Genomic DNA, 26,214 nt, shown 5'->3' on the forward strand with positions numbered 1-26,214 from the left:
GAAGATGAGAAATGGAGAACAAGTGGATACAGTGGGCTATCAGTGCCTTGTTGGGAGATTGATATATTTCTATCATAGTCATCCAGACATTACTCATCCCTTCAAACTGCTTCTTCACCCAACATTTGATCTCTGCTTCTGCTGCTACTGTGAGACTGCAATTGCACCTCCTGAAGACCCAACTCAACTCTTAATCATCCTCAAAGACTTGCTGCTGTTGCTCACAGTCAATAGATTAACTGCTACATTGCTGTGATTTGGGTTTTTTGCTCAGACTCCAATCCGATTTTAGGTCTCCATATCTCCACAACTGCTGGTCAGAATCAGCTAAGGATGGGGGTTCTATTTACTGTCATTAAGGCTGACCTTTAATTGGTCCCCCAGCTCCATCTGAGTTACTAATTCTTCTGCTCGTAAATTCAGCTTTATTTTGTTCATTTCTGTTGCTGATTGCATTGTTGTAGCCAACTGATATGGATATATAATGATGATCCTATAGTAGAGTCGATCTCAGTAGAACTGACTTCTACATTGTGCCATCTTCAACCTTTAGTCAATAGCAGACCAGCTGCAATATACAGCCATTAGAAGATGGGATCTTCCTTCTCTGGAACCTCTTGAACATAAGATTTTGGGGATTAAGTTCCTTGCTACTACATCTCCCAGGCAGGACAAGTTTGAGCTGGAAAAGCAAATAAGAAAGCAATCAAAATGGACTGCAGCCTGGTGTTGCAGTAACCTTTAAAACAGGCTTGGATTTTTTGGTTGGGATCCCACAATGGAGTTTATCCTGTCAACCCAAAATTGTACACGTGGGAATAATTCTTTGAGGGATTTGTGGCCAAAACCACCAATTATCAGATGGAAAGGATGCAGCAGGAGCTAAATTCAAGTTAGATGGGCTACAAGTTGTCAAGTACTGCCCAAGCAGAGTAGGCCAGCAGGAAATGTAACTAAAAAAGAAAAATTAAGCTGAACAGAAGAATTAGGAAGCAATAAAGGTACCAATGTGGATCAGCTGTACCTGAAATGAGTAGATATTTCAAAGAAGAGGAGACTAAGAATACCACAATGACATCTTATGGTAGCCAATGCTATCTACTGAAACTTTTCATTCCAATCCATCCATTCATTTGTTACATAGATGTATTTAAAAACTTTTAATAATAGTAAACCTACTCAAACACTGAAACAGAGTTTGGGCTCCCTCCAATTAGTTCAAGAAAAGAGGGGGGGGGGGGGGGGGAGAGAGGGGGAAACCACTTCTAATTTGATCCATGTGTAGACACGTCAAAAGCCTTCATGAAGGAATTGATTTCTGCCTCTGAAATCCCTACCCCTCAATTTGTACAGAGAAGGGCACACTTTACTCTAGTTATATTAGACCTGATTGACTCAAAGGATGCACTAATCACCCACCAGAGCAGATTTAAGCATGGGAGTTCTGGGACCTGTGCATAAAGAAGTGCAACCTTATGATGTTTGAAGAAACTAATAGAAGTGAGGGTTGGTATTAAAATGTCAAAAAGGTTAACTCTTTATTTATGTTTGCATAGGGTCACCAAGGATAATATTCCCAAACTCCACACACGCAGACACTTCTTTTCTGATCATATGTGGATTAGTTTTTAGATTACTTGCATGAAATACAAACTCCCTCTTAGTTTTACTCTTCCATGTAATGATGAATCCAAGGCTTTCTCCTCCTTTAAGCATGTGGTCAAAAGCCTGATTAATATCTGAGAATGTAATTTAATGGGTGATGAACTTCTCCAGCTCAATTTCCTGAACGAAAGACAACAAGAATCCAAATTATTCTTTTCCATACTTCCTTTCAAATAATAAGTCTCGAGCAACAACTTTTTGGTAGGCATCCTGGAAAAGTTTTGTGGGAATAGATAGTGGCTTAATCTTATCAAGATTGCCATGTGAATGTATTTCTCTATGACTGATGGCAGGTTCCCCTTGAGAATCTTTCCATTCAAAAAGTTCACAATGTGGGTCTTGGAAACAGCTCCATTGCTTGGAGCACCCACAAATACAGTTACTCCCCAACCCTAAGAGAAAAGATTTCGATGTTGTTGATTAAAATGAAACAATCAAATATAAAAAACTGTAGATTTTATGGTAAACCTAGATGCGTTCAATGGTTTAGATAAGTTGATAAAATGAAAAAAGGGAATAAAAGATATACAGCATAAAGACATTCAAATGCAGACAACATGACAGCAATATCTCCTTTACATTCTTTTTGCTTCAGTGGACTCCTCCTTGGTCAACCCACCAAGGATCCTGATGACATAGTTTAAGAACAACCTCATTCAGACAATTGGTACACAAAATTGTTAAACAAAATTTAAACTGCATGCTCATATTCAATCAACTAAATAGGAAAACATGGTTCTTCATTAGGGAAAGGGGATATGTAAAAAAACATGTGTCAGAAAAAGGACTTTTCAATTGGTGTGTCATACTATTTAGGATTTACGGACTCACCAACACCAAACTTATTTGTCATTCAGAAGGAAAAAAGTCCAATCTTCATTGGTGTAAAATTTTAAAAGGGGGGAAGATGCACAGATCCAAATCACCAGTCGAGTACACAATAACCTAAATCAAATCTGTTGAAGTTAATTCCAATACCAATAATCCTAGGTGACTCCAGCTATCCTGGCCTCCTTCTAGAGTGTAATCACACCGCAAGACATTGCAGGATTCTTCATAAATGGCAATTGCAGGAACAAAGAAAATATTTTACCGTATCTAAAGACATCCAAAGTTGAATCCTTTTCCAGTTTTGCATCACTCAAAATTTAGCCAAGACCTTAAACAGGAAAAAATAATTAACAAGGAAGCAGATCTAATAAAAGATAGGTTTGATCATTAAGCTCGTATTAGTTTCCCCTCCAACTCCTAGAGATACCACAATTGAGAATACACTCCTTGCATTCCTCTCTGAACACTGAGATGAGACGGTCTCCTGGTTTCAGATCCGTCACATCTTCCCCCCACTCTCCAGAACTCTAAGCATTAACAGAAATTGACAAACTAATATCTTGATAGACCAATTTCGATTATTAAAAAACAAATACCATGAATTAATTACCCTGTGCTTCAAGAAGAAGACATCCGTGCGGCAAAGAGAGGTGAAGAAGAACTTCAAGCAAATCTCTGAAAATGCTGAATAGGAGGAGGTGAAGGAGAAATAAAAAGGCGGGAAAATTAAGTCCGGTTGTAAATTTGAATTTCTGCTGTTCAAAAATTTCTTTTGATAAAATATAAACAGAAAAAGATTGTTGGTCCGACCGCCCCGATGGCTTTAGGTATTCGGATCGGGTCATCCAACAAAAGGCAGGTTAGTTCATACGGGTGTTAAAGACATGGGTGGATCCAATACGGATTCGAATACCTAAATCCGTGGTCCCGCTACGCTAGGGAGATCAGAGGTTTTCTGTTTAGGGAGTTGTGGAGCCCGATTTCCGCCATAACTTCGATCGTGTAGACATGTCCATCATGTGAAGCTGCCCCTAATCGCCGTTGGATTAGAATAAAGACATGCAACTCCAATCCATGAGCCGCAGTCTTAGGAAAGCCAGAGAAACATGTGCCGTAAAATCAGTATCGGTATTTGGTGATTCATCAAGGAACTCCACGTTCTGTTGTACAGAAAACAGGACAAGTTGTTGTCTCGCTAGGGTTTTAGGTTCTCCTCTCGGTTTCAAATCTCAGTTAGTCATCTCATCTGGTGAGAAAGCACGAGTAGATTTATCAATAGCTTCACTTCTGGCTTTCAGAAGATGGATTCCACTTCTACTTCTCCTTTGCAGCCGCCAGAACCAGAAGGCCCAGAACCGAAGAAACTGAAAATGTCTTCTACCTCCGATGACGACAACGAGGACATCGTACCTGACTCAACCGTCCCCAGTTCAATCCCTTCAACCGAAAAGAAGTTCAGATTCAAACGCCGGAAAATCGCCATATTCCTCGCCTACTGCGGCGTTGGTTATCAGGGTATGCAGAGGAATCCCGGAGCCAAAACCATCGAAGGCGACCTCGAACAAGCTTTCGCAGTCTCCAGCGCTATCTCTGAAAACGACATAGGCAAACCACCGCGATATGATTGGGCTCGTTCTGCTCGCACTGATAAGGGTGTTAGCGCCGTCGGACAGGTCGTTTCGGGGCGTTTCTACATTGACCCACCTGGCTTCGTTGATCGCCTCAATTCCATTCTCTCTCCTCAGATTCGTATCTTCGGTTTTAAGCGTGTTACAAATTCCTTCAGTGCCAAAAAGTTCTGCGATCGACGGAGGTATGTTTATCTTCTTCCAGTTTTTGCACTTGATCCCACTTCACATCCCGATAGAGAGACTGTTTTGGCTAGTTTGGGATCGGGGAATGAGCTTTCTAAGTGCTCAGAATGCTCGGAGAGAGGGCGTAAGGTTGTAGGTATTATGGGCCGACGCAACTCTGAAACAAAGACTGCAGAAAATGGTGGGAATGTTGTTACTGATAAAGAAGAATTAATGGAGTCTAGGATTACCTGTGAGAATGGTGTTTCCACTGTTTCGCACACTGAACCAGTGGTGGAGTCTAGGGTTTCTTCGGACCTACCTTATTCTGTTTCAGTTGGTGAGACCACAGTGGAGTCCGTTATTTCTTCTGACGAGAGTGTTACTGCTGCACTCGAGGTAGAGGATAAGGTGTCTGCAGATAGTGGTTTTTGTGTTTCTCATTCTGTGATAGCAGAAGGGCCAAAGACTTCTATGGAGGAAGAAAACCGTGAACCTGATTTAGTTAGGAGTTCTAATGGGGAGGACACAATTGAGAAGGCCACTTCTTTTTGTTACGACGAGAAGCAGAGGGAGAGGTTCAACAGAATTCTGAAGCATTATGAGGGAACTCATAATTTTCATAATTTCACCACCAGAACCAAAGCTGAGGATCCTTCAGCCCAGCGTTTCATTGTGTCGTTTGTTGCAAATCATGTTGTTAATGTTGAAGGAGTGGATTTTATCAAGTGCGAGGTTGTAGGCCAGAGCTTTATGCTGCATCAGATTCGGAAGATGGTTGGGCTTGCAGTAGCTGTGATGAGGAATTGTGCTCCTGAGTCTTTACTGGACGTTGCTCTGCAAAAGTAATTCTTATAGTTAGTTTCTTTGGATTACTTTGTTGTTTGGATGCTATTATGGGTTTTTATCTAACAATTCAGTCGTATGATTCAGGGATATAAACATTACTGTGCCTACAGCTCCAGAGGTTGGTCTGTACCTTGAAGAGTGTCTGTTCACTTCCTACAACCAGAAATGGAAAGACACGCATGAAGCGTTGAACATGGAAGCTTATGCTGCTGAAGCAGAAGAATTTAAAATGAAGGAGATATACCCCCACATTGGATCAACAGAAAAGAAGGAGGGAGTTGTGGCCCTGTGGTTGCATTCACTGAACCACCGTAATTATTCTGATTTATGTTTTGTTGCTGCGGAGGAAACCTGCTCCAAGACAGAAGTCCCTTGAGGGGAACGGGTCGTCTAATCTTTTTGTAAGATTCTTGCTTAGATTTTTGGTGAGTATCATAACCCAATGTTCTTGAGTTCTTCTTTTTGGAGGCAATAGTTGTTCTATTGATGATGCATGCATCTTTGCTTTATTTAGAAGATGCCAAGTCATCTATAACAGAAATTCAAATGTGGGCTTTATTATACAGGAAAGCTATTTGGCCCCATCTCAATGTTGAACTTCACTCAAATTTTTATGGTATGCCATAATATACTGCCAATTCAACTTTTCACTGATGCATTCCATAAATGGTAGTTGTTCTAATTATCAATGTTTATGTGCGTGTGGATCACTATTTTGTGGTTGTGTGTGTTAATTAGTTTTTTATCTTTCAATTTTGAGGTATAGATTTGGATTTTAACTTAAAACCTGGCGGCTTATATTTTCCCTGCTAATTATAAAGTGAATACGAGTATCAAACTATTTACTTTATCAAGATGCTTGATTTTTTGAGCTTTAGATTTTTATTAAAAGTATTCCTTTATACCATAGGGTTCTGGATGGTTTTCAATATATCAAATTCAGTTACTGTCTTTGGGAAAGATGCTTATAGGCATTAAAAGATTTGTGATGGTGGGAGAACAACATTGCAAGAGAAATTTGTTCCATTTTTTCAAATTATGAAGATTATTTAATCATTTATCACTACAATGATAGAAAGTTCATAGTGTAGCATATAGCATACAACTTTCAAATGGAAATCAGGTTCACTGGGAGAAGTTTAGCATGGAATATAATCATATTTGTGCTGCGATCATTGGTACTATCAGACGTGCGGTTTGACCACCTCAAGGGATAGAATGCAAATTTAAACTTCTCTTCGGTCTTCTAATTTGTTCTGTACTGGCATTCCCAGGGGACTGAAATTGCAAGGGAAGGGTTTCATTTTTTTTTTATATTGTTCCACTATGTTGAAATGATCTTGGGTGAAGTCAAAATTGTTTTGCTTGCTTGCTTGCACCACCAATGAGAGAGGCTTAATTTGTAGTTGAAATGAATAACTTGGCGATCTCCTTGCAGAATCCTGTAAGATGTTATACTGATTTTGATTAAAGAGATGGTGGGTAGAGTTATATGAGAGCATAATGACTGTTTTGTGAACTGACCATTCTTCAATGGAACTGCTGGTTGTTACTAGTTAAATCCCCTGCGAGGTACCAGCTTGACAGGTCCCAGAGAGCCTATGCAAAAAGCCCAGCTTGATTTGAAACGAAACATTATACAATATCAGAAACTTACTCCATGAGATGATACAATTGATACTGTTACCGATCAATTAATTGGCACATTGGTAGTCTTCTTGAAAATCATTATGCAGATGGCCTGATAAGCCAATACTATCCTGTATCTTTGTGACAATTTCTTATTTATAATTGAATGCTTCTGGAAAATGCTAGATTTTGTTTTACAGGAAAAGCCATTTTGTCCCATTTTGAAGTTGAACTTCACTGTCTATTGTTTATGCTCTGTGCAAATTCTTTCTCCATGTTGTGGGGTATGGCATGATACTCCTAATCCAAGTTTTCAGGGATTCATCCCATAAAACGGTAATTGTCCTGATTATGTGTTTCCATGCATGATGATTTTTGTTTTATGTTTGTGTGTGGGTTCATGAATTTTTTATTTTTTCTTTTTTAATATGGAGATATGGCACTGGACTTGCACTAAAAATCCGTAGCTCATATTCTCTCTGCTGTTTGCAAGTCGTTTATGATAGAGAGTTTTGAGCTTTTTACTTTATCAAGCTAGCTGCTTTATTTTTCAAGTAAGAGCTTTGGAAGATTATTAGTTGATTATGGGCCAATATGGTCTTGTGAAAAGATTCTTATAGGTGAAAGATGGAAGCATTGAAACAGTAGGAAAATTGAAAGGTGATTGATGGGCATCAATTGAACACATTGCATGAGAAGTTTGTTCCATTTCTTTAAATAATGAAACCTATTTAAATGTTAATGATTCCAATATAGAAGGTAAGCTCATAGGATAGCATAAAGCTTTTGAGTGGAAATCATCTTCACAGGGAGAAGTTAGATTGAAGGTGTGATACTTATGTGCTGAGATTTTCTTTACCATCAAGCATATGGTGAGGTTTGACCTCATTAGGGATTAGAATGGAAAAATTCAAAGTTGTCTTTTTAAATTTGTTGTGCATAGCCATGGGAAATTGTAGGGTAAAGAATTTCTTTGTTTATATAATGCTCTACTCCACCATGTTGAAATTGTAAGGTTATATTGGTCATTTTGTGCTCCCTACAGTGTTCTCCAATTCAATTGTTTCTAGTCTTAAAAGTCTTAATCCAGTAACATTTGGGAACATTCCCTCCAACAAGAGGCAGGACTTCCATGTGCTTGGAGGAGGTGGTAATTTGGTGGACTCTTCTAGGGTCATTTTTATTTTTTAATTAAGAAAAATGGTATTATTACATTTGCCTCTTGTGTGGTGTTCAAAAAGGATCAATTAAGCCCTTGTCATTATTTGTATTACCGAAAGGCCTTTGTCAACTGCCTTTCTTCAAGTGGTACCATTTTTAGAAAATCACTACAATACCATTTATTTTATTTTTTGGGTTCAAACACTATAATATCAATTTATGATGCTTGATATATTTATTCAAGATTTGAGCAAAATTAAGAAAATAAATTATTAAAGGTCTTAAGGGAGTTTTAGTTATATAAATAGTCTTTGTGGTTGTTGAATACACAAAGTATAGGTGACATCGTATGAAATTTTCTTTTATTCAACTGTATTGACACTCCTTATGTTTGCGGTTAAAATAACGAAATTAAACGATGACTCAGCATCTGCTTCTTTTCCAAAATTCTTAATCTGTCTACTATAATATAAAAATTAATCGCTATAGTTTTTTTTTTTTTTTTTTTTTTTTTTTTTTGAGCTGGCGAGTTGATATTATGGGTGTATATATGTGCTGTCGGATGGGTGCGAACCTAAAACCTTCCTATGAAAAGTTGGATTATTAACTGCTTGATACCATTGGCTATATTTTGGTTTTTTCCATTGAGTATTTTCATTTTAACCTCAACAGTTTGCCAACTTTCTATCTTCCTCCTCAACAACAGAAAATCTACAAACCTTCTTCTGAAAAAAGGACAGAGAACGTAGTAATGACAATCCAAACATTTACTTCGCCATACAACACCAGCCCTGCAGCACTCGAGTATGCCCTCATTACCTGCCCATTGCAACCCCATTCCACATCACCGTTGTTGGAGGTACTGCATTTTTGGATTTGCAGACCCATGGGTTTCAAAACAAAAAAGATGAAACACAATAAATGTTATCAAAGATGATTAAGGCATCATTGCAGGACTCTATGCAAATCAGTGGCATGGATAACTATGAGGGCAAAAACCATGGCCACCCTCTCTACTGCCCACCCAAACAAAGGATTTTAGAGGGCTTCTTAACTCTGAACTAGAGAAGAAACAATCCTAGGGTTTGGACTTGGGATCAGAAAAAGCTCTGAGTGATTGGCTTTCCTTTCTTTTACTTGCAATGAAAGGAATGAAGATGGTGATTGTCTGTTGGTACATCGATTTGATTTAGATATCAAGAGGTCACTTACATTGGTTTCAATATGAAGCAAGTTTAACCATAGTTTCCTACAGAAGAGAGAACTCTGGATGAGAAAGAAAATTCACATCAAACCCTGGAATCCCAATCTTGAATCTCAACAATAACAAAGATGAACACCATCAAACGAAAAGGATACAAACTGATTTAAGAAAAAAGAAAATGGCGAGAGTTAATGAAGTGTGCGAACGAGAATCTTTTCTTCTAGATGGAAAATACAAACATGGCAATTGGAAGGAACGGCAATTTCGAAGTTGAACCAAATCAAATTAATCACAACCGCTAATTACCTCCCTGGAAATGTGTCATCTTCTGATGCCTGCAAAAATCAAACACCCTCTTCCCTCTCTGATAACCAGGAGTCCTCTCTCATATTCATTGCAAACCCTATCAGCACACATCGCAGCTTTGATCCAATCACAAAAGAAAGGCAAGGTGGGAAACCATTTTTATACTACAAAATTCAAATTCCAGGCCTATTTTAATCTTCGACACTAAACAGGGACACAGCCCAAAAGGCTGAACCAAGGTAATACAAAAAAGGATAACAAGAAAGCATCATCACTAGGTCCCTAAAAACTCTTTAACTCTATAGCGACTCCACAGATCCAGTGCAGTGATTGACTAATTCGTTTGCCCATTCATGTCCAAGGGAGCAATTCCTTTCGGTGTGAATTCTTCTATTAAAACTCCCAACTTGTTTTGTATTCAAGAGATGGAGAGAAGTCCTACTAGGATCACACACAATCTAGCTTGTCAGGTCAGATCTAAGAAGCTGTATGTATGTATTTAATGATGAAGCAAGCTTCCTGTTTCAATAGTTCATAAAATTTCTTCTCTTGCACAAAGAAAAGCATAGTTAAACTTGCAATGGAAAATGATTCTCATATGCACTCTCTTCTCATCAAATTCCTCTATTGACTCCGATGCAAACCCCTTAATTCAGATAACAGATAAAACCTCTCCCATATTGTAGTTCCCATCATAAAAGCATTATATGTAACCGATAAGTTCACACCCAATCCCTCAAGCTTAACCAGAACACAAAATGAACTTTCTAATAAGATAGTGTCTGTTTTGCCTCCAAAAAATGACCTATGCAATGATAAAAAGGGGAGGCCAGCTTTTCATCCACCCCTCAAAACAAACAATGAGGACGACAGATGAAAACTAATTCAGGATGAATAAATCAAGCCACAGAACAGATATAACAGCAGCAAGGAAAAAAAAGAACAAACTAATAAGACAAACTTACAACAGCAATTCAACTTCTCTTTTTCTACAATACAGAATAACAACAATGGCGCACCACTGGTAACTTCAGAAAGACTGACCTTGTGACCGAGATTCAATATTTAAAAAAAGAAGATCCCCATCTAAAAGAGAATACCATCATTTTGCATGGCCAAAGCAGTGGAATGGTGATGCTTCTCTTTGGCTCCAAACGGGTGCCCAATAAGTGATAGGATTCAGCATGTATAAATATTTTAATCCAAAGACACTGAATTTGCCCTAATCTTGAATTAAACACATGATTGAATCTTATGCTTCTCTTAACTTTCTGTAACACACACTCTCTCTCTCTTGGTGAGGTGGGGTGGGGAGGGGGGTATGGATTTCTCTTCTAATTTCGCTTCTTTTTCATTCATCGCCTGAGATTTAAACAAAGATACAAATAAGTCAGAATGAGTGCAGAGAGCTGTCTCATGAGTCTTGATTCTTGTGACCAACCACCCATTAATATTTGGGAATAAATGTTTGATCTGTATCCAATTGAAGAATCACTCTAAGTAGAAGAAACACCACATCAGGGAGAGCGTTGCAGATTTAATTAAAGTTGGACGCGTATGTGTCTCCGGAAAAGGCAAAAATTAAGGAATTTCATTAACACACGTCAAAATGAATAATTTTAGGCGGAAATCCGTATAAAACAGTAATATATGAATGCTGTATTAAATTCTCGCTCAAATTAGTGTACAGAACCAAACTACAAAACTTAGAACAATATTCTCTGAAACTAATGATTGAATGGCATCAACAACTCATCAAGGTAACAAGAAGAATAAATTCCAAGAGCGAACAAAATTCTGACCAGAATTTCTAAGCCACGGCAACGGGCTGCTGTTTCGAAGACTCAGGATTGTTCTTCTTGGATTCACCCATGAAATCTTCCATGTTATATATGACGGTTATGTAAAGAGAACAGCTTGGGCAACGAGCAATTTCTTCCCCAAACCTTAGCTCCTCCTTGGTGATCTGAAACAAATCTCCACATGGACACGGATAGGTGAAAGCTTGAATCCCTTCGTTCCATTCCATGTCTTCGATTTCTACATCATCGTACGACATCCTTGTCCTTCCCTTTCGTTGAATTGAAGGATGATGAAATTCGATTGAGGAACCCAAACGGAAATTAGGGTGCGAACGATTTCGCTTAAATTAGGGTTTTCGCTTGCAATAATATCCCAGAAGAAGTCTTCTGTATGGGAGTGTTTGGCTTTTAAAGCGGCACGCAGCATCACAACAACGAAATCGCGTGAATCTTCCGCGGCGCCGCCTGAGTTTCGGCCCTTTGGGGTGGTGTCATGGATACAATTCGGTTTAAATCGGGCTGAGCCGGTTTCAATCTTTTACTCGGCTCACTCGGAAGGAAATTCCCCTCTTCAGTCGTGTTGATTTTTTATGTAGTTTATTTATTTATTTATTATTATTATTTTAGAATGGATAGCCACCGAGAATTATCATACCACAGGGAAACATCGAATCCATGATCTCTTTAGTAAGAGGTGTCGATCATTACTAATGAAGCAACCCTTTAATGGTTGTTTGATGTTTCCTTGTCTAATATTGAAATTAAAAATATTCGGGTGAGAAGCAAACCATGTTGTTGATTAGATGATACACCAAAGTATGCACCACTTTGTCACTTAATGAATGGAAGAGGCTTACTTTTGACTCCAAAGTCTGTAGGTAGACCCCCCATTACTTTTGTGGTCCATCTCTGTATTTTACCTTCAAAATCTTTTAAAACCACCTCTTGATTCTAGTGTGACCATTGGGGCTGAAGCAGACTTGATTTCTTATAATTTATAGCTTGTTCATATGCCTTGCAATAGGGTTCAATACATCCGGTGAGCAAGTAGATACTACCTAGTCTTGCTTTTGAAACAAAATACAATCATGTGCAGATGTCAAGTTCGCTAACTACTCTTATATGTTTCTAATCCTTATCCCTGATACCTCCTTAGATGCTGCCTGTCAATCAAGTTTGTTAGGCCATGGGAGCAAATAACAAATAGAGCAGGGGAGAGTGGATCACCTTGGCAGATACCTCTTTTTAAAATAACACTAAACCTTTTGAAACATTTATAATGGAGGAATATTTCACTGAAGAGAGGATATTGAGAACCATATCTACAAATTTCAGCTCGAATCCCAATTTAGATAGCATGGCGATAATAAATCTTCACTCCAATATGTCATAAATTCTCTTCATATCCAATTTGAGTGCCACAAATGCCTTTGTTCCTTTCTTCTTGCCTTTTAGTTAATCAAAAGCTTCATGGACCTTATACACATTGTTTGAGATTAGTCTCCCTTTGACAAAAACTAATTGGGAACTCGATACAATAGATGGGAGTAGCAAGTGTAATCTCGTTACCAAGATTTTCATAGCCACCCCACATAGACTAATCAGCTGAAAGTCTTCCACCATTTTCGGGCTTTCCTTTTTGGCGATTAAGCTTATGAGAGTGTCATTACTACCTTTTGGGAGGAAATCTGTAGCAAAGAAGCTAGATACAAATTTGAACATCTTTCAAGGTTAGATCCCAAGATCTTTGAAAGAATAAAGAGAGGAATCTATCCACACATGAGCTTTTAGTAGCAAATAGTGCTTCCTTGACTTCCTCCATACAAGGTTGGGCAATTTTGTCATTTTGCTCTTGGGAAAACCACCTTCCCTCCTTGAAGCATCTCCTTCAAGTGTTGGTCCTCAATTTCCTCTAATGTGAATAATTCAGCATAGTATCTTTCAAATAGTTCATAAATCCCATCCCCATCCGAGCACCGAGCACCGTGCACCAGTTGTACTTGTATCTCATATTTTGAAATACCTGGTTATGTCTCATTCTAGCCACTATACTTGCATGGAAAAAAGATTAATTGGTATTCTTCTCACCTTCTTGCAACCACTTTATTCTTGACTTCTGTCTCCAAAAGGTTTCCTTGGAATTAAGTAGATGCTCCAGTTCTTCTGATAACTAATTTTCCTTTCATTGAGTTTCCCCTTCACTGGACAGCCCCTGAAGCTTTGCAAGATCCTTTTGAATTTTTTGAATTTTTTTATTGAGGATCGCCAAAACATTCACGGTTCTATTTTTGCAAATCTTCTTGGCACCATGAAAATTTCTTTCTTAAAGAACATAGAAGTTATGGTGGTTCTTCTTTCTTCAACCAACCTACCCTTATAACTCCTTCACATGAGGGGTTCTTTAACCCCAGTTGTTTCAAATCCAAAGGGCCTTGGCCCCGACTTGGTCTTTCATTTGTGCCAATATATAAAAGTTCATGGTCAAAAGCTATTGCTATCTCCACATATACAACTGCTTTAGAAAAAGCAAAGGAGCCCGTCAAAGTTTTCCATAGCCCTGTCAGGCTTAAATTCTAACATATTCTTTTCCCAACTTCTTATTCAAGTGTAGGTTGCTCCATGTGATCCCACGCCCGGGAAACCGCGGCGCTTCATCATCTTTTGAAAAACAAAACCCTTTTCTTTTTGGGTTCGTGTTGGCTTTTGCTTTTGGGATTGATTCAACTTCTGGCCTGTCCAATGCAACCAATTTTCAAAGGAGCTGGCCAATGGGAATTTGTTATTATAATTGTTTCAATCAAAATTCAACTACCAGTTCAGTTTAAAGGAATACACCTCCTTGACACCGAGCTAACCGATATGAGTTCATGTAGTCCACTCATGCAGCAGCTGAACCACTGACTGTGCTTGAAGTGCTGGTCGAGTGTTTATCATGGTGGAAAACCATTCTCCATTTTCCTTTTTTCTTTTGTCTTGCTCGTAGAAATCCATACGGTTGCAGGAGAAATTAAGACCTTGTTTTTCAGTAGACTCACTCAAGATTTGGATATATATACACAAGACTAGTTTTCTATACATACCCCTCATCGATGTCAACAATTTATTTTTGGAGGCTTGTACAAGCTTCATACCAGAAACCTGACATGGATAAACTATTAGATCATAAACCAGAATCTCTTATCAATTGGTTAACACTGGCAAGTCATACAATAACAGTGCCATGCCACCAGACAGAGTCAACTATTTTTTTTGTTTTCCTTTTCCTTTTGTGGTAAACCAGAAAGAGTCAACTGGAACAGCGTTTTTCCGTAGTATATATACATTACCTCAAGGCATTCATACAATACCAGTGCCATGCCACCAGACAGAATCAACTTTTTTTTTCCTCCTTTTCCTAGTGGTAAACCAGAAAGAGTCAACTGGAACAGCTTTTTTCAATAGTATATATACATTACCTCAAGGCATGCGAAATTTGAAACTTTGACGTCCCTTGCTCTCAAAAAGCCTAGCCAGGACATATTTAATTCAGCAACGGAACAGATTTTCCCACGACCAGTGCGCAATCCTAGCCCATTTGTAAATACTCGCTGAGGACTCCCTATTTTTGTTGGTGATATCCCCAGAGATTCCTATCCACAAACCCTTCAGGCTCACTGCAATCGCCTCACTTCACAAGGTTTAATCTTCCAGTTGTTGGTTCTGCAATTGCTGCATTTATAATACAAGGTCTGAGTCGGGGAAAAAAGAGAGAAAAAAAAATGCTTGAACAAACATAAATCTTACTGCAATCATGATGAGGATTAGTTATGATGATGTTTTGGAAGGCTATATAACCTGTGCTCAGAAAGTTGGTGAAATGTTTCTATCATGGCACTATTCATGTTTTAGAACATGTAAAAAAGTCATCCATCCAAAAGGTCCTTTGCCAATTAGGCCATATCAAAATACTGTTCACTTGCAGGAGATGTAGGCAAAAAAAAAAAAAAAAAAAAAGAGAGAAAAGAAGAAGATTGTGACACTGTTCCATGAAGGTTGTGAAAAAAGCACACACTTCAAACCTGGAAACTCAGAAACAATTGATGGGTTTGTAGAAGCGTATAGGTTTAGGATTATAACAGCAGTAAACTAGAATGCCAGGAAATAAATAAAAGAAAATTACAGTGAACAAATAAGGATCAAAGAGTAAGTGTATAACAGTAATCTGGATATCAAGCTTAAATCAAATTCCAAATGGATCACTACATTCGGATACAAGAACAAATTATCAAAAATTGAACTTGATGAGGGTCTGATCTCAAGTTTTATAAGAGTCTTACTTCAGATAAGACTTTCCAACTAAGATTTGATATCAGCAGTAACTGAAAGGATCTAAACAGAAAACAAATATTAGCAACAAAATTACCAGAACAATAATCAGAACTAAAAAGTGTAACAGAGATCAATAACATGGACTTGATATTTAAGAAGAAAATCTAAGATATCAGAAATCCTAGTGGTAGCAGGATTTCAATAATCTAAAGTCAGATTCTGCAGGTAAAACCATGGATAGTCAAGAATAGTCTGCTTGTAAAACATGAGATTTGGATTGAATTATCAACAGTGATATGCAAGAAACTGAAATACTCCAGAATTATAGTATGTGGAGGGCAAGACAAAGAATAACTAATGAAGCCGCATATAAGTCCATCAGGTGGGCTTCAATATTGGCTCATATTTGGTCCATCTTACAAGTTAAAAGAAGTCCATTGAGACAGCATGTATTTAACTGGTATTCTTGATCTATCAAAGCCCGTTGAGCCAGCATATAATCTGCCCGAATCTAGCAATTGACCAGCCAGATGTAAAGTAGCCCAACAGATGATGAGGCCTGGAAGATCTTTTCCAGTTTGCAACGGACAAAATATTAGGGGAAATATAGTCATCACATGGGGTGTTTATTAGCAAAAGGGTAGTTTCTTTTCTAAGTTGTTTTTTATAACTATTAGTTATCTTTTCTAAAAGTATTTAGTATGTCAATTAGACAAGGTTGGGTGAGAGGCCCAAGAGAAGAGTGAGAGACATCATCCATCCTTTCTTTGTTCTCAATCAGTTTCTTCGTGAGATGCTACTCTGAAATCTGAAAAACCTGTTGAAGATCATTCAAAACAGGAACCATATGCTTAAAAGTCCATGACCTGTTGATGTCCAAGGTGTGGAGAAGCCACTGCCATTCCTGCTGACTGGAAATCCTACAAAGCAGTCCAGTTAAAATAGATTTTTTTTTTTTTTTTTTGGAGAATTCTGCAGAGCGTCAAGATTGGTTGGTACGATCTGTTAGCTGAATTGCATTTATTGACCTGTTTAAGATCTGCCAGCAAAGTTGCCCGTCCTTCCATCTCCCCCCCCCCCCCCCCCCCCACCCCAACCAAAAAAAAATATGAGCCTGCCCATGGTACAAGCAGATAAGACCAGGCATCTCACCTAGTCGTACTAGAATCCCACCAGTGTTACTGCACAGATACTCTCCACCCAACTGCCTGTCCCCCCATCTCTCCCCCCTCACATCTGAGCCTGCCCATAGTAATTTGTCAGGCCCTTTGTGAGGGTGGGGGTATGGAGGGACAGCCTGCCTAGGTGAAGAGGATCTGGATCCCCTGTGGTATTGGTATCTTACCAATGGAGTAACTGAATCTCACAGAAGAGGAAAATCAAAAGCCATGCATTGTTCATAATAAAATCAATGTGCAAGGAACCAGGCCTTGCACGATTATATAGATTATAGAATTTGTCACCTTGTATCACAATGAACAAAGGATAACAGCACCCAATAGGAAACAAATCTATTCACAGAAGGAATTTAAAACAAAAAAAAATATCCAAAACTATCCCCATGCTATTCACCTAGAAAAAACAAAAAGCATCCCCATGCTGGGCTGTAGGAGTATTCTTACTCCTAATTCAACTGGGATTACTATTAAATAAACAGAAACTGGCTTGGAATTTATCGAGAGTATTCCAGCTTAAAAATGAATGAATCAGACACCCATCTAACTCAGTCAACTCAGTGAATAGTTGTGTCCTCTTTTCCGTTGTGAGTGATACGAAGGGCTAGCGCCTTTCTGTGGGAGCTAAACATCTAGGGCTGAAGGAGCCTTGCTGTCAAGACCTAAATCCACCTATCTTTGCCTCATTTTCTCTTGTTTTGAGTCTGCTATTACTGCTCTTGAAGTGCTGCTGCTAAGACCATCAACTGAGAATATCTATTATTCAAAATGCAGTGTTACAGTTGCTGCTGGACCAATCATTCCATCCATCACTCCAACTATCTATTACCCTGTTACTTCATTACGCATAAAATTTCTAATTTCAGTCTACCTTCATAACTGAAGTTCTAGCCATCAAAACCGTCTTTAATTTGCAGCATGGTCTCACCTCCATTTGATCCAAATTGGAGCCAATCAGCCGGATAAGTTTATTTTGGATGAATTGTTTCAGACATTAAGTTACTGATTTCCATCCCTATTTCTAACACTCTGATTGTGGGTAAATGGAGCTAAGTCATCCTTGCTTTGACTTTACATTAGCAAGCGTAAACTACAAATACTAATTTATTTTCACAAAGCACCAGAGACACATACTTATTGAACCAGAAGACAAAAAAAATGTTGAACAAATGTTGTTCAAATAAGAATCCAACAAGAATAATGAAAATAGAACTACAAATGGATCCACAATTTCCTCAGATATTCCAAATCACTAAACCAATAAACTTTAGATGCTGCAAGAAGCTTCAAAAAGCATCCCAAACCTTTCCTAAACTCCATCAGTGACCAACCACATTCCTAGTTCACCTATACTAAAACTTGAATTATGGTCGCTCTGGGGGGTCTCCTCTCTTATCCCAACTAAGAGAGTTGATAGTGAATTCTAATGGACTATGCCCATATCGCATCCATCATTTAGATACATGCTTCAATCTGGACTGAATGAGTTTGTCTTGGAATCAGTTGGGGTGACTGTTAGAGCTATAAATTCATCAAATAAAAGAAGATGAGACCTAAAATGCCCATGTTCAACCCTCAGGCCCAAGCCTTTTGGGCTCGTGTCCTGACTTGGAGTAAAGTTACAATGGTTATCCATCATTTAAATCCTTCTATGTTTAACTTAAGCCCATAAAGTACTCAAGGAGATGATTAATTTCACCAAGCTTTATGAACATTAACAGGACCCTGTATTTAGATGTATACATTCAGTTGGCAAACCACTTCAGACAACATCTTGATCATTTTGATCCAGAGCTAAATTTTGAGGACTATGGAATTAGAACTTTCACTAACCCATGCAATATATCTAGGGATCAGGAAACTGCAAAGAGTCAGCCTAAATTATGACATAGGTGATTGATTCAAAGTGTTTGAAAGATCAAAATTGTCTATATACCCATACTACATTGGTTGGAAGTTCTGGCTTATCTAGTTCTAGGGTTATGAATAGTAATGCTCCAGGTTTTCTTGTCCATGCATCTTTTTACGTAATTAAGAGTCAACCTATCATAAGACTATTAATTAAATCAATACATGTTTATTGGTTTTGGGAGAGAAGAAGGGTAGGAATGCTTTATCTCTATAAACTTGTCTATAGACAACAGCTGATCAAATGTTCTTTGAAAGGCAATTCTACATTCGATTAAAATAAGTCTTAACTCCTATCATCAAATGTACTCAAAAGATGAACCTTACCAATAGCTGTGTTAAAATCGTAAATTTCAAGATCAAGGTTATGATAAACTAAGATAACGCAATGGCATGACTCAGCTAAAACCATGTCAAAGAAAAATAAAGAAAACAAATAAAAGAAATGATCATGACAGATGATTGCTCACTTCTAGCGCAGGGGCTGCAGCCCAAGATGGAGGAGGCCAGAATAACTTGGAATAGTCTGGAAAAGAAGCTAAAGGTCCGATACAACCATCTTCTAAGTTGAATACTCCTATATCCTTGAAGTGAAAGTTATCTACATCATTCGAACAGTTAAAAGCATCCGTAAAGTAGATGTGGCTCCCTTTACAACCAGGGAAATCAGAGGCCGAGGCAGAAAATGAGCAACTGTCACCCAAGAACAACAGCCGGTCACCCAAGGATTGCATTTCAACCCACTTCTGCCCGTCTTCATAGAGCTTGAAAACTTTAAAGCGGACTGTTTTCTCCATGTAGGATTCAATATGTTCATAGAAATCGATGTAAAGGTTCTCGACATGTGGATCGTCTCCAGGGCCCATGCTGAGATAAAGATCAACCAATAGTAAGTCACCCTCAGATTCCACCAAATACTTCTTATCACCGCCAAATACAGGGAACGCAATTAAGGTCACAGTCGCAGAAGACTCAACAATAACAGTGCTTCCCGCGCTATCAACAGGCATAAAATTTTCCCTTGAAGCATATCACGTCGTCGTAGGGAGAGCGTAGGTCTTCTATGACAGTCCATCTCACGTCTCCTGACTTAAACATGGCCAATTTTCCAGAGACGTGAATCGTCAAGAGGGCAAAACTATCGGAACTCGAAGAGAAGAAGGCGACTTTCTCCATATACAAATTAGCAGCATCGACGGAAGAATTGGCAAAGGGACGGTAATTAATGTACTGAAGAACATATTCTTGGCCCAATTCAGAGATACGAAGATTCGATAGATCCAATACCTTGGGGAATATGGAAGGTAAAGGCTTGATTTGGGCCTCGGTGAGAGGATTCAAGAGATGCATCATGTCGGGAACATGTTCTTCGACCTTAATCAGCCATCCATCGGAAGCTTCGCTGGAGCCGATGCACGTTCGAATACGATTTTCCGGCAATCCGAGACGATAAATCGTTCGCTTGGAGAGATAGAAACCGCAGGTGGTTTCGACGAAACCCTCGTTAGTCACAATTGGAAAACGGCAAGGGAAGCGGCGAGGTTTTTCTGCAACAGCCGATCGCCATGAAGAACAGACGGAGCGAAATCGAATGATATCAAAGTAGGTCGTTAGTCGACTCGCTATTTCCCCCAGTACGTCGCCCGGAAGCTGAGACCATTCCGGCATGATGCTTCTCTTGCAAGGAATGATCAGAGAAATGAAAACGAATCAAGAAATGAAGGGATAATACGGAAACACAGGAAGACCCCAGCGTCGAAGGAAGGAGAGGAGCACGGAACAGGTGGTACTAATGAAAGCATCTTCTAATTGAGGAAAGTTCTGGTTTTGATATCTTATTCATGAAACATGGTCTTTGTTGATACTAATTCCAGTTGGAATCGGATTATTTTATAATTCTATAAGAATTTATGTATTAAAAAAATAAAAGTTTTTTAAACATGGGTCTCGTTAGATGACCATAAGCTAATATTGGGTTGCTAATGGGTTGCTAATGATGGGTTAATAAAGGGGACTCCCTCCCCGGGAGGTCTTTTTGTAATTAATTTGAGGATGTAATGTGGGTCTCTGTAAAACAAATAAGTTAAATTTGGCCCAAAAAAGCTAATATTGGGTCCCAAGCAAACATGAGGAAACTAAAGTGCTCTTATGATTATTTAATACATTGTGTTAATATATATTTTTAAAATAAGATAATTGGCCAATGTAGAATTGTTCTAGATGGTGAAACCAACATCTTAGTAAGGAGGTTTATATATATAATAACACAAAATATTAAATAATTTGAAAGACATTTTGGTCCTTTCATGTTTGAAATTTGAATATACTTAACGCGACTAATGGTGTTAGTCTAGTTAAAGCCCACATGTAATATATTACACCTATACGTAATATATTGCATTAAGGGGACTCAACATTAATTTGTGGTCCACTAATGCGTCCAAAATCTGTTTAGCCCTGAGATCTACGAAGATGATCTGCAAAACAATGTTAAGAATGGCTCGACCATGGGGGTCGGGAAGCCACCTTCGAAGGCTAAGTCAGTAGATGAACTGATCACACAACTTTGACTAGTTGCAGAGTAAAAATGAACGTAATTGTAAAGGAAATGATTCAGATACCTCGTCTGGGCGTTGGCTACTTGTTTATATAGATTATACCAGTGATTCTCGATCGTTGGACGATTTCATGATCCTCGTCGGTGGCCGTCCGATCATAGGGTTTTACCTTAGATATTCGGGATCATGATTAGTTACCAATCTTAGCACGATTCCCCTCTTCGCCTCAATGATAGTTACCTCCTATAACTTGGTTAAGTATCTTGCAAGATTCGGGATCACGTTCGTGACTTATAATCGTCAGATGGCTTTTCCTTTATGATCGTAAAGACTAGGTCAAGACTGGTCTTGATCATGGTTCAACCGGGCCTTAAGGCGATTCGGTTTAATTTTCTCCGCACCATCCACTAAGAGGACCCCACATAAAAAAACTCAAAAAATAAAAAATAAAAATACAATTTTCTCACCCGATAGATTGGATTAGATTTAGGAGGTTTATTTTTGTACAATGTTTTGGGACAGGAGCCTTTGAACTGAATCACGGTTAGTTCCCTTTTATGCATTTATGGTGGTTAACAACTAACAAGGAATCCAAATCCTTTACAGTTAGTGCACCTGACCTCTCACTGCTAATGTGTCTTGGAGAGGAGTAAAAGGGAGCACAAACCTCATCAGCAGAGGATCCAAATGCATCCAACCTAAAAAGAAATGTTAGAAACCGAGCCGTTTGTCTTGAGAGTCCAATATAAATTTTCATTTCACCAAAAAAAAAAAAAAAATTTCCCATGTTTATAATGAGTAAATTTTCAATCAATTTGAGTACTAAGTGTGGCCCAATCAATTATTGCTTTAGGTACGAGACTACGAGGGAATTCTCTTATGAAGCCCGTTCCAAGTTGATTAGCAAAACCGCTATTCGAATCCGACAAAAATTTAAAGAAGACATTCAAATTCGAATCAAGAACTTAATCAGATATCCGATGATAATCTTATTCGATCAACTATCCGATTATTGATTGGTGATTGTTATTTTTTTTATATTTTGATTTCCGATTTCCAATTTATGGTTACCAATTACTGGTTTCCAAATTCGATTATTAGCCCTTTTTTGGAGAGAAGTGTTTAATATTTTATTCTAATCAGATAATTTTCGATTTCTGATTATTCAATTACCAATTCCGGTTTCCAAATCCGATTATTATCTATTTTCAGAGAAAAAAATATTTAATACTTTACTCTATCCGGATAAATTTTTATTCGGATATTACCCGATCTAATAAGGAATTATCCAAATCGAATTCAGTTGCTTAGTAGACGTATATTTTTTTGTAATAAAATTTCCGGATATGAACACCCTTAAACAAATACGAATGCTATCCATTTACAGGTCTTAAAAAATAATAATAAATAAATAAATTCTCTCATTGGCCATGTTTATATTTTACAGGTTTTCTCAAATTTTCTCTCCTTGATATCAATTTTTATATTCAAGTTTCATGAAATTATCTCGTTGTATCTCTTCAAATTTCAATGAATGAAGTAATTTCTATCAACCAAAATAGTAATAACAATAATAACTACTGAATATTCCAATTTGCCTCATATTAATAAATAAAATAAAATAAAAACTATGCCTAGCCACATAGTAATTTCTATAATACAGAATCAAGTATACCCGAAATGGATACGAAACCGCCTCCAATTCGCATTCGATTCGTAGGGTATCATCCGAAAATTTTATTACGAAAATCCGATCCTCCGCTACGCCGGATCGGATCGGATAATTGCTTATCGGTCGGATATATCCGGATATTTTTATCCGGAGAGAGTATTTAACCTTTTCTTTAAAATAGATGATATCGGATCGGTTCGGTTCGGATGCGAGGATGAAATTTTAATAAAAATGTAAAGTGACAATTATCATCATAATCGGATTTTTTCGGATCGGTTACGGATATCCGTAAGTTTCGCGGATCCCTTTTGCCGGTTCGGTCGGTGTTTCGGTTCGGCTCCGATGTCCGTTCGATCTGAAAGGAAGACTTTTTTTTTTTAATTGGGAACGAAGATCATTAAAGCTCAAACGCATGATTAACATGTAACAGTTTGCCTAAATGTGTTATTATCCTCATAATTTCTATCATTATTCGTTCAATAGAGTAACTCAACTAGCATTCTCCAAAACTTTTTGTACAGTTTCATGTATGAAATTATTAATAACTTCAGACCAATAATTGATTAGGAGTATATATAGAGATGGATAGAATCAATAAAGTGTGTCCATAGAGGGATTTGGGAAATCAAAATGGATGCAAGAAGAGGAGAGATTTCAAAGATAGAGAAGAAGATGCAGAAGAAGCAGCAGTGGAGATATGGAGATACGTATTTGGGTTCGTGGAGCTGGGAGTGATGAAGTGTGCTATTGAACTGGGTATAGCAGATGCCTTAAATGTTCATGGTGGCCAACCCATGACACTGGCTCAGCTTTCTGCTGCTCTAGGCTGTCCGGCAGCTCCACTCTACTGCATACTATGCTTCTTGGCTCATCGTGGAGTTTCAAAGAGAACACAATTGCAGAAACTAGAAACCAAGAGGAGACAATGGGCTACGCCCTAACGCCCATCTCTCGGCGCTTGATCAAGGATGGAGTTCGTAGCATGGCAGCCTTACTACTGCTAGAGAGCAGCACAGTGATGCTGGCCCCATGGTTGGCTCTTGCTAGCCGTGTGCGTGAGGATGGGTAAGTTGGCAGCTTTTGAGGCGACCCATGGCAATGATCTTTGGGAATATGCTGCAAGGCACCTCGATCATTCCAAGCTCATCAATGATGCCATGACTTGCATCGCTAGGGTGGTGGTGCCTACCATTGTGGAGGGTTGTCCCAAGCGGTTTGAGGGGATTGAAACGGTGGTTGATGTAGGTGGAGGAGATGGCATGGCGTTGCATGGCTTAGAGGCATCAATTTCGACCTCCCACATGTGTCCACCGCGCTTCCATTCCACGGGGTTGAACACATCGGAGGTGACATGTTCCATTCTATCCCCAAAGCTGATGCTGCCTTTATCATGGTTGGTTAATCAAACTTAATATTTTATTCCTTCCCCTATTACGAGATTCACAACTCGGACTCTAGATCTTCTATCTGATCCGTATAAGTATGTGCTCTCCTCATATATACTTTTCAATCATATAATAGGGATGACGGCTATATAAGACCTACTAAGAGACCCATCCCTGATTTATTTTGTAAGCACTAAGATGTTAATCACATCCCTGTTGTGTGATGGAGAAATGTAAGGAGAGATTGCAGTGAAGGATCCAAACTTTATTGTCCTTTTATTTAAGTCTAATGCTAACATTCATAATTAATTAATTACTACAACAATTTTTTTTTTTTTTGGTAGGATTACTACAACAATTCTTGATCAAACAATACAAGTAGTTTGGTCACCACTCAACATAATTGGTCATAAAGACATAGACTAAGTATAGGCATGTTCATATGTGTACGAATTTTATAAAGTCTAAAAATCAAGCGCAGATCTTCTCCACCCAACTGCCTATAATCTCATCTCCCCGGCCCCCACCTCTCCCGCCACCTCACAGATGAGCCTGCCTGTATACCATGGTCAGTCTTGTGTTAGCCCATTAACGTGAGGGTTGGAAGAATTGGGGGATAACATGCTTTGGTGGAGAAGATCTGAACTCCCAAAAACCCCTATGTAGAAAAAAGAAAAGTACAATACAACAGAAAGCATCAGTCAGAAATCAAACCCGGGTTTGTATAGTGGTAGGATACTATTCTACCATTAGACCACCGGTGTTGAGAGATGACTACCAGTCCAATTCATTACTCAACTATTTTTAAATGAATGAATAACTTTTCATGTGTGTAGTCGGTGTTACATGACTGGGGAGATGAGGAATGCGTTGAGATCCTAAAGAAATGTAGAGAAGCAATTGATGAAGAAAAAGGAATGGTGGTGATTATTGAGACCGTGATTAAAGACGACAAAGAGAACAAATACAAGTAGGCCCAAATTACAACTTACACCCTTGAAATTTTCAAAGTAACAAATTAGCATTGAATCATAATAAGTAGCCTCCCTCACAAAATGGAGAATCAATTTTTTACTAACGGAGAATCAATGGACTTGTCCATTCTCCACTAATGGAAATAACACAGTGACCTAACCTTCCCACTAAATGGAGATTAATTCTCATATTTACCTTTTTTGCATGAATTAGAGTTAATTCATTCAACAGTCTTAACCCCACTCATGGTAATGACCATGAATGCTTATAAATGTACAATAAAAATTTAAGGCTAATGACTTGAAATTGAGTAAATTTCATCCTACAAGTATGCCTATCTAATCACCATGATCAATGCCTTTAAGATTTTCATATCAATTGCAATTGATATTTATAATCATTTCATACCCCATAATCAATGGTATGAAAAGCCTCATAATCAAGATCATGAATGACCTCCTTTATTCATGGGTGCCTCATTACCACCCTTAATTCATGGATCCGATACATTAACAAAACAATTAAAATTTAAAAAAATACAAAAAATAATTTTGAAACATAATATGAAATATATTTTAATAAAAATCTAACAAATTGGATGTTAAAATTTTCTAACCGTTAATTTACTTGAATAAAATAAAATGGACTTCTCATGTCCCGTTACAGGACAATTTGAATTTTTTAATGAAGCCACTTGTAAGTAAAGGTATGCTTCATTATTTCAGCTCCTCTACTTTTCAAGCACTACTAAGGCAAGCTTTGTCTGTTCCCTTACTTACGGACTTTTATATGTATAAAAATGCCAAAACCACCTGGATTTCCACCATTTCTATAAAATATATTTTTTATAAAGTCAGAATTGATCCATATCTTAGCGTGGATGTCCATCTGATATATGCATGACAGTTTACTTATATCTCTCCTCAGTATCGAATTTTCATATGCAAACCTTTTCATGAAATTCTCTCTTTGTATCTCTTCAAATTTCAATGA

The 26,214-nt window shown here is 38.2% G+C and overlaps 3 protein-coding genes and 1 pseudogene across 3 annotated transcripts; 2 read left to right on the top strand and 2 right to left on the bottom strand.

The window, feature by feature from the left end:
- Window positions 1-3,670: 3,670 nt before the first annotated feature.
- On the top strand, window positions 3,671-8,414 carry LOC149017441 (uncharacterized). Its single transcript, XM_089151783.1, has 2 exons — window positions 3,671-5,134; window positions 5,223-8,414. The coding sequence occupies exons 1-2, from the start codon at window positions 3,798-3,800 to the stop codon at window positions 5,512-5,514; spliced, it is 1,629 nt and encodes a 542-aa protein (XP_089007909.1). The 5' UTR covers window positions 3,671-3,797; the 3' UTR covers window positions 5,515-8,414.
- Window positions 8,415-9,317: 903 nt separating this feature from the next.
- On the bottom strand, window positions 9,318-11,611 carry LOC149017442 (diphthamide biosynthesis protein 3-like). The gene has a single exon (XM_089151784.1). The coding sequence runs from the start codon at window positions 11,495-11,497 to the stop codon at window positions 11,249-11,251; it is 249 nt and encodes an 82-aa protein (XP_089007910.1). The 5' UTR covers window positions 11,498-11,611; the 3' UTR covers window positions 9,318-11,248.
- Window positions 11,612-14,637: 3,026 nt separating this feature from the next.
- Window positions 14,638-20,462, bottom strand: LOC149017443 (F-box protein SKIP23-like). The gene is given in 3 exon segments (XM_089151785.1): window positions 14,638-15,608; window positions 19,102-19,635; window positions 19,637-20,462. Coding segments are annotated over 3 exon segments (1,230 nt in total). The 5' UTR covers window positions 20,300-20,462; the 3' UTR covers window positions 14,638-15,575.
- A 756-nt stretch (window positions 20,463-21,218) lies between these two features.
- On the top strand, window positions 21,219-25,220 carry LOC149017444 (acetylserotonin O-methyltransferase pseudogene; annotated as a pseudogene).
- The last annotated feature ends 994 nt before the right edge of the window (window positions 25,221-26,214 follow it).

Source organism: Hakea prostrata, chromosome 4 (genome assembly GCF_041222555.1).
Source record: "Hakea prostrata isolate BN-2017 chromosome 4, UWA_Hpros_2, whole genome shotgun sequence".
NCBI lineage: Eukaryota > Viridiplantae > Streptophyta > Magnoliopsida > Proteales > Proteaceae > Hakea > Hakea prostrata.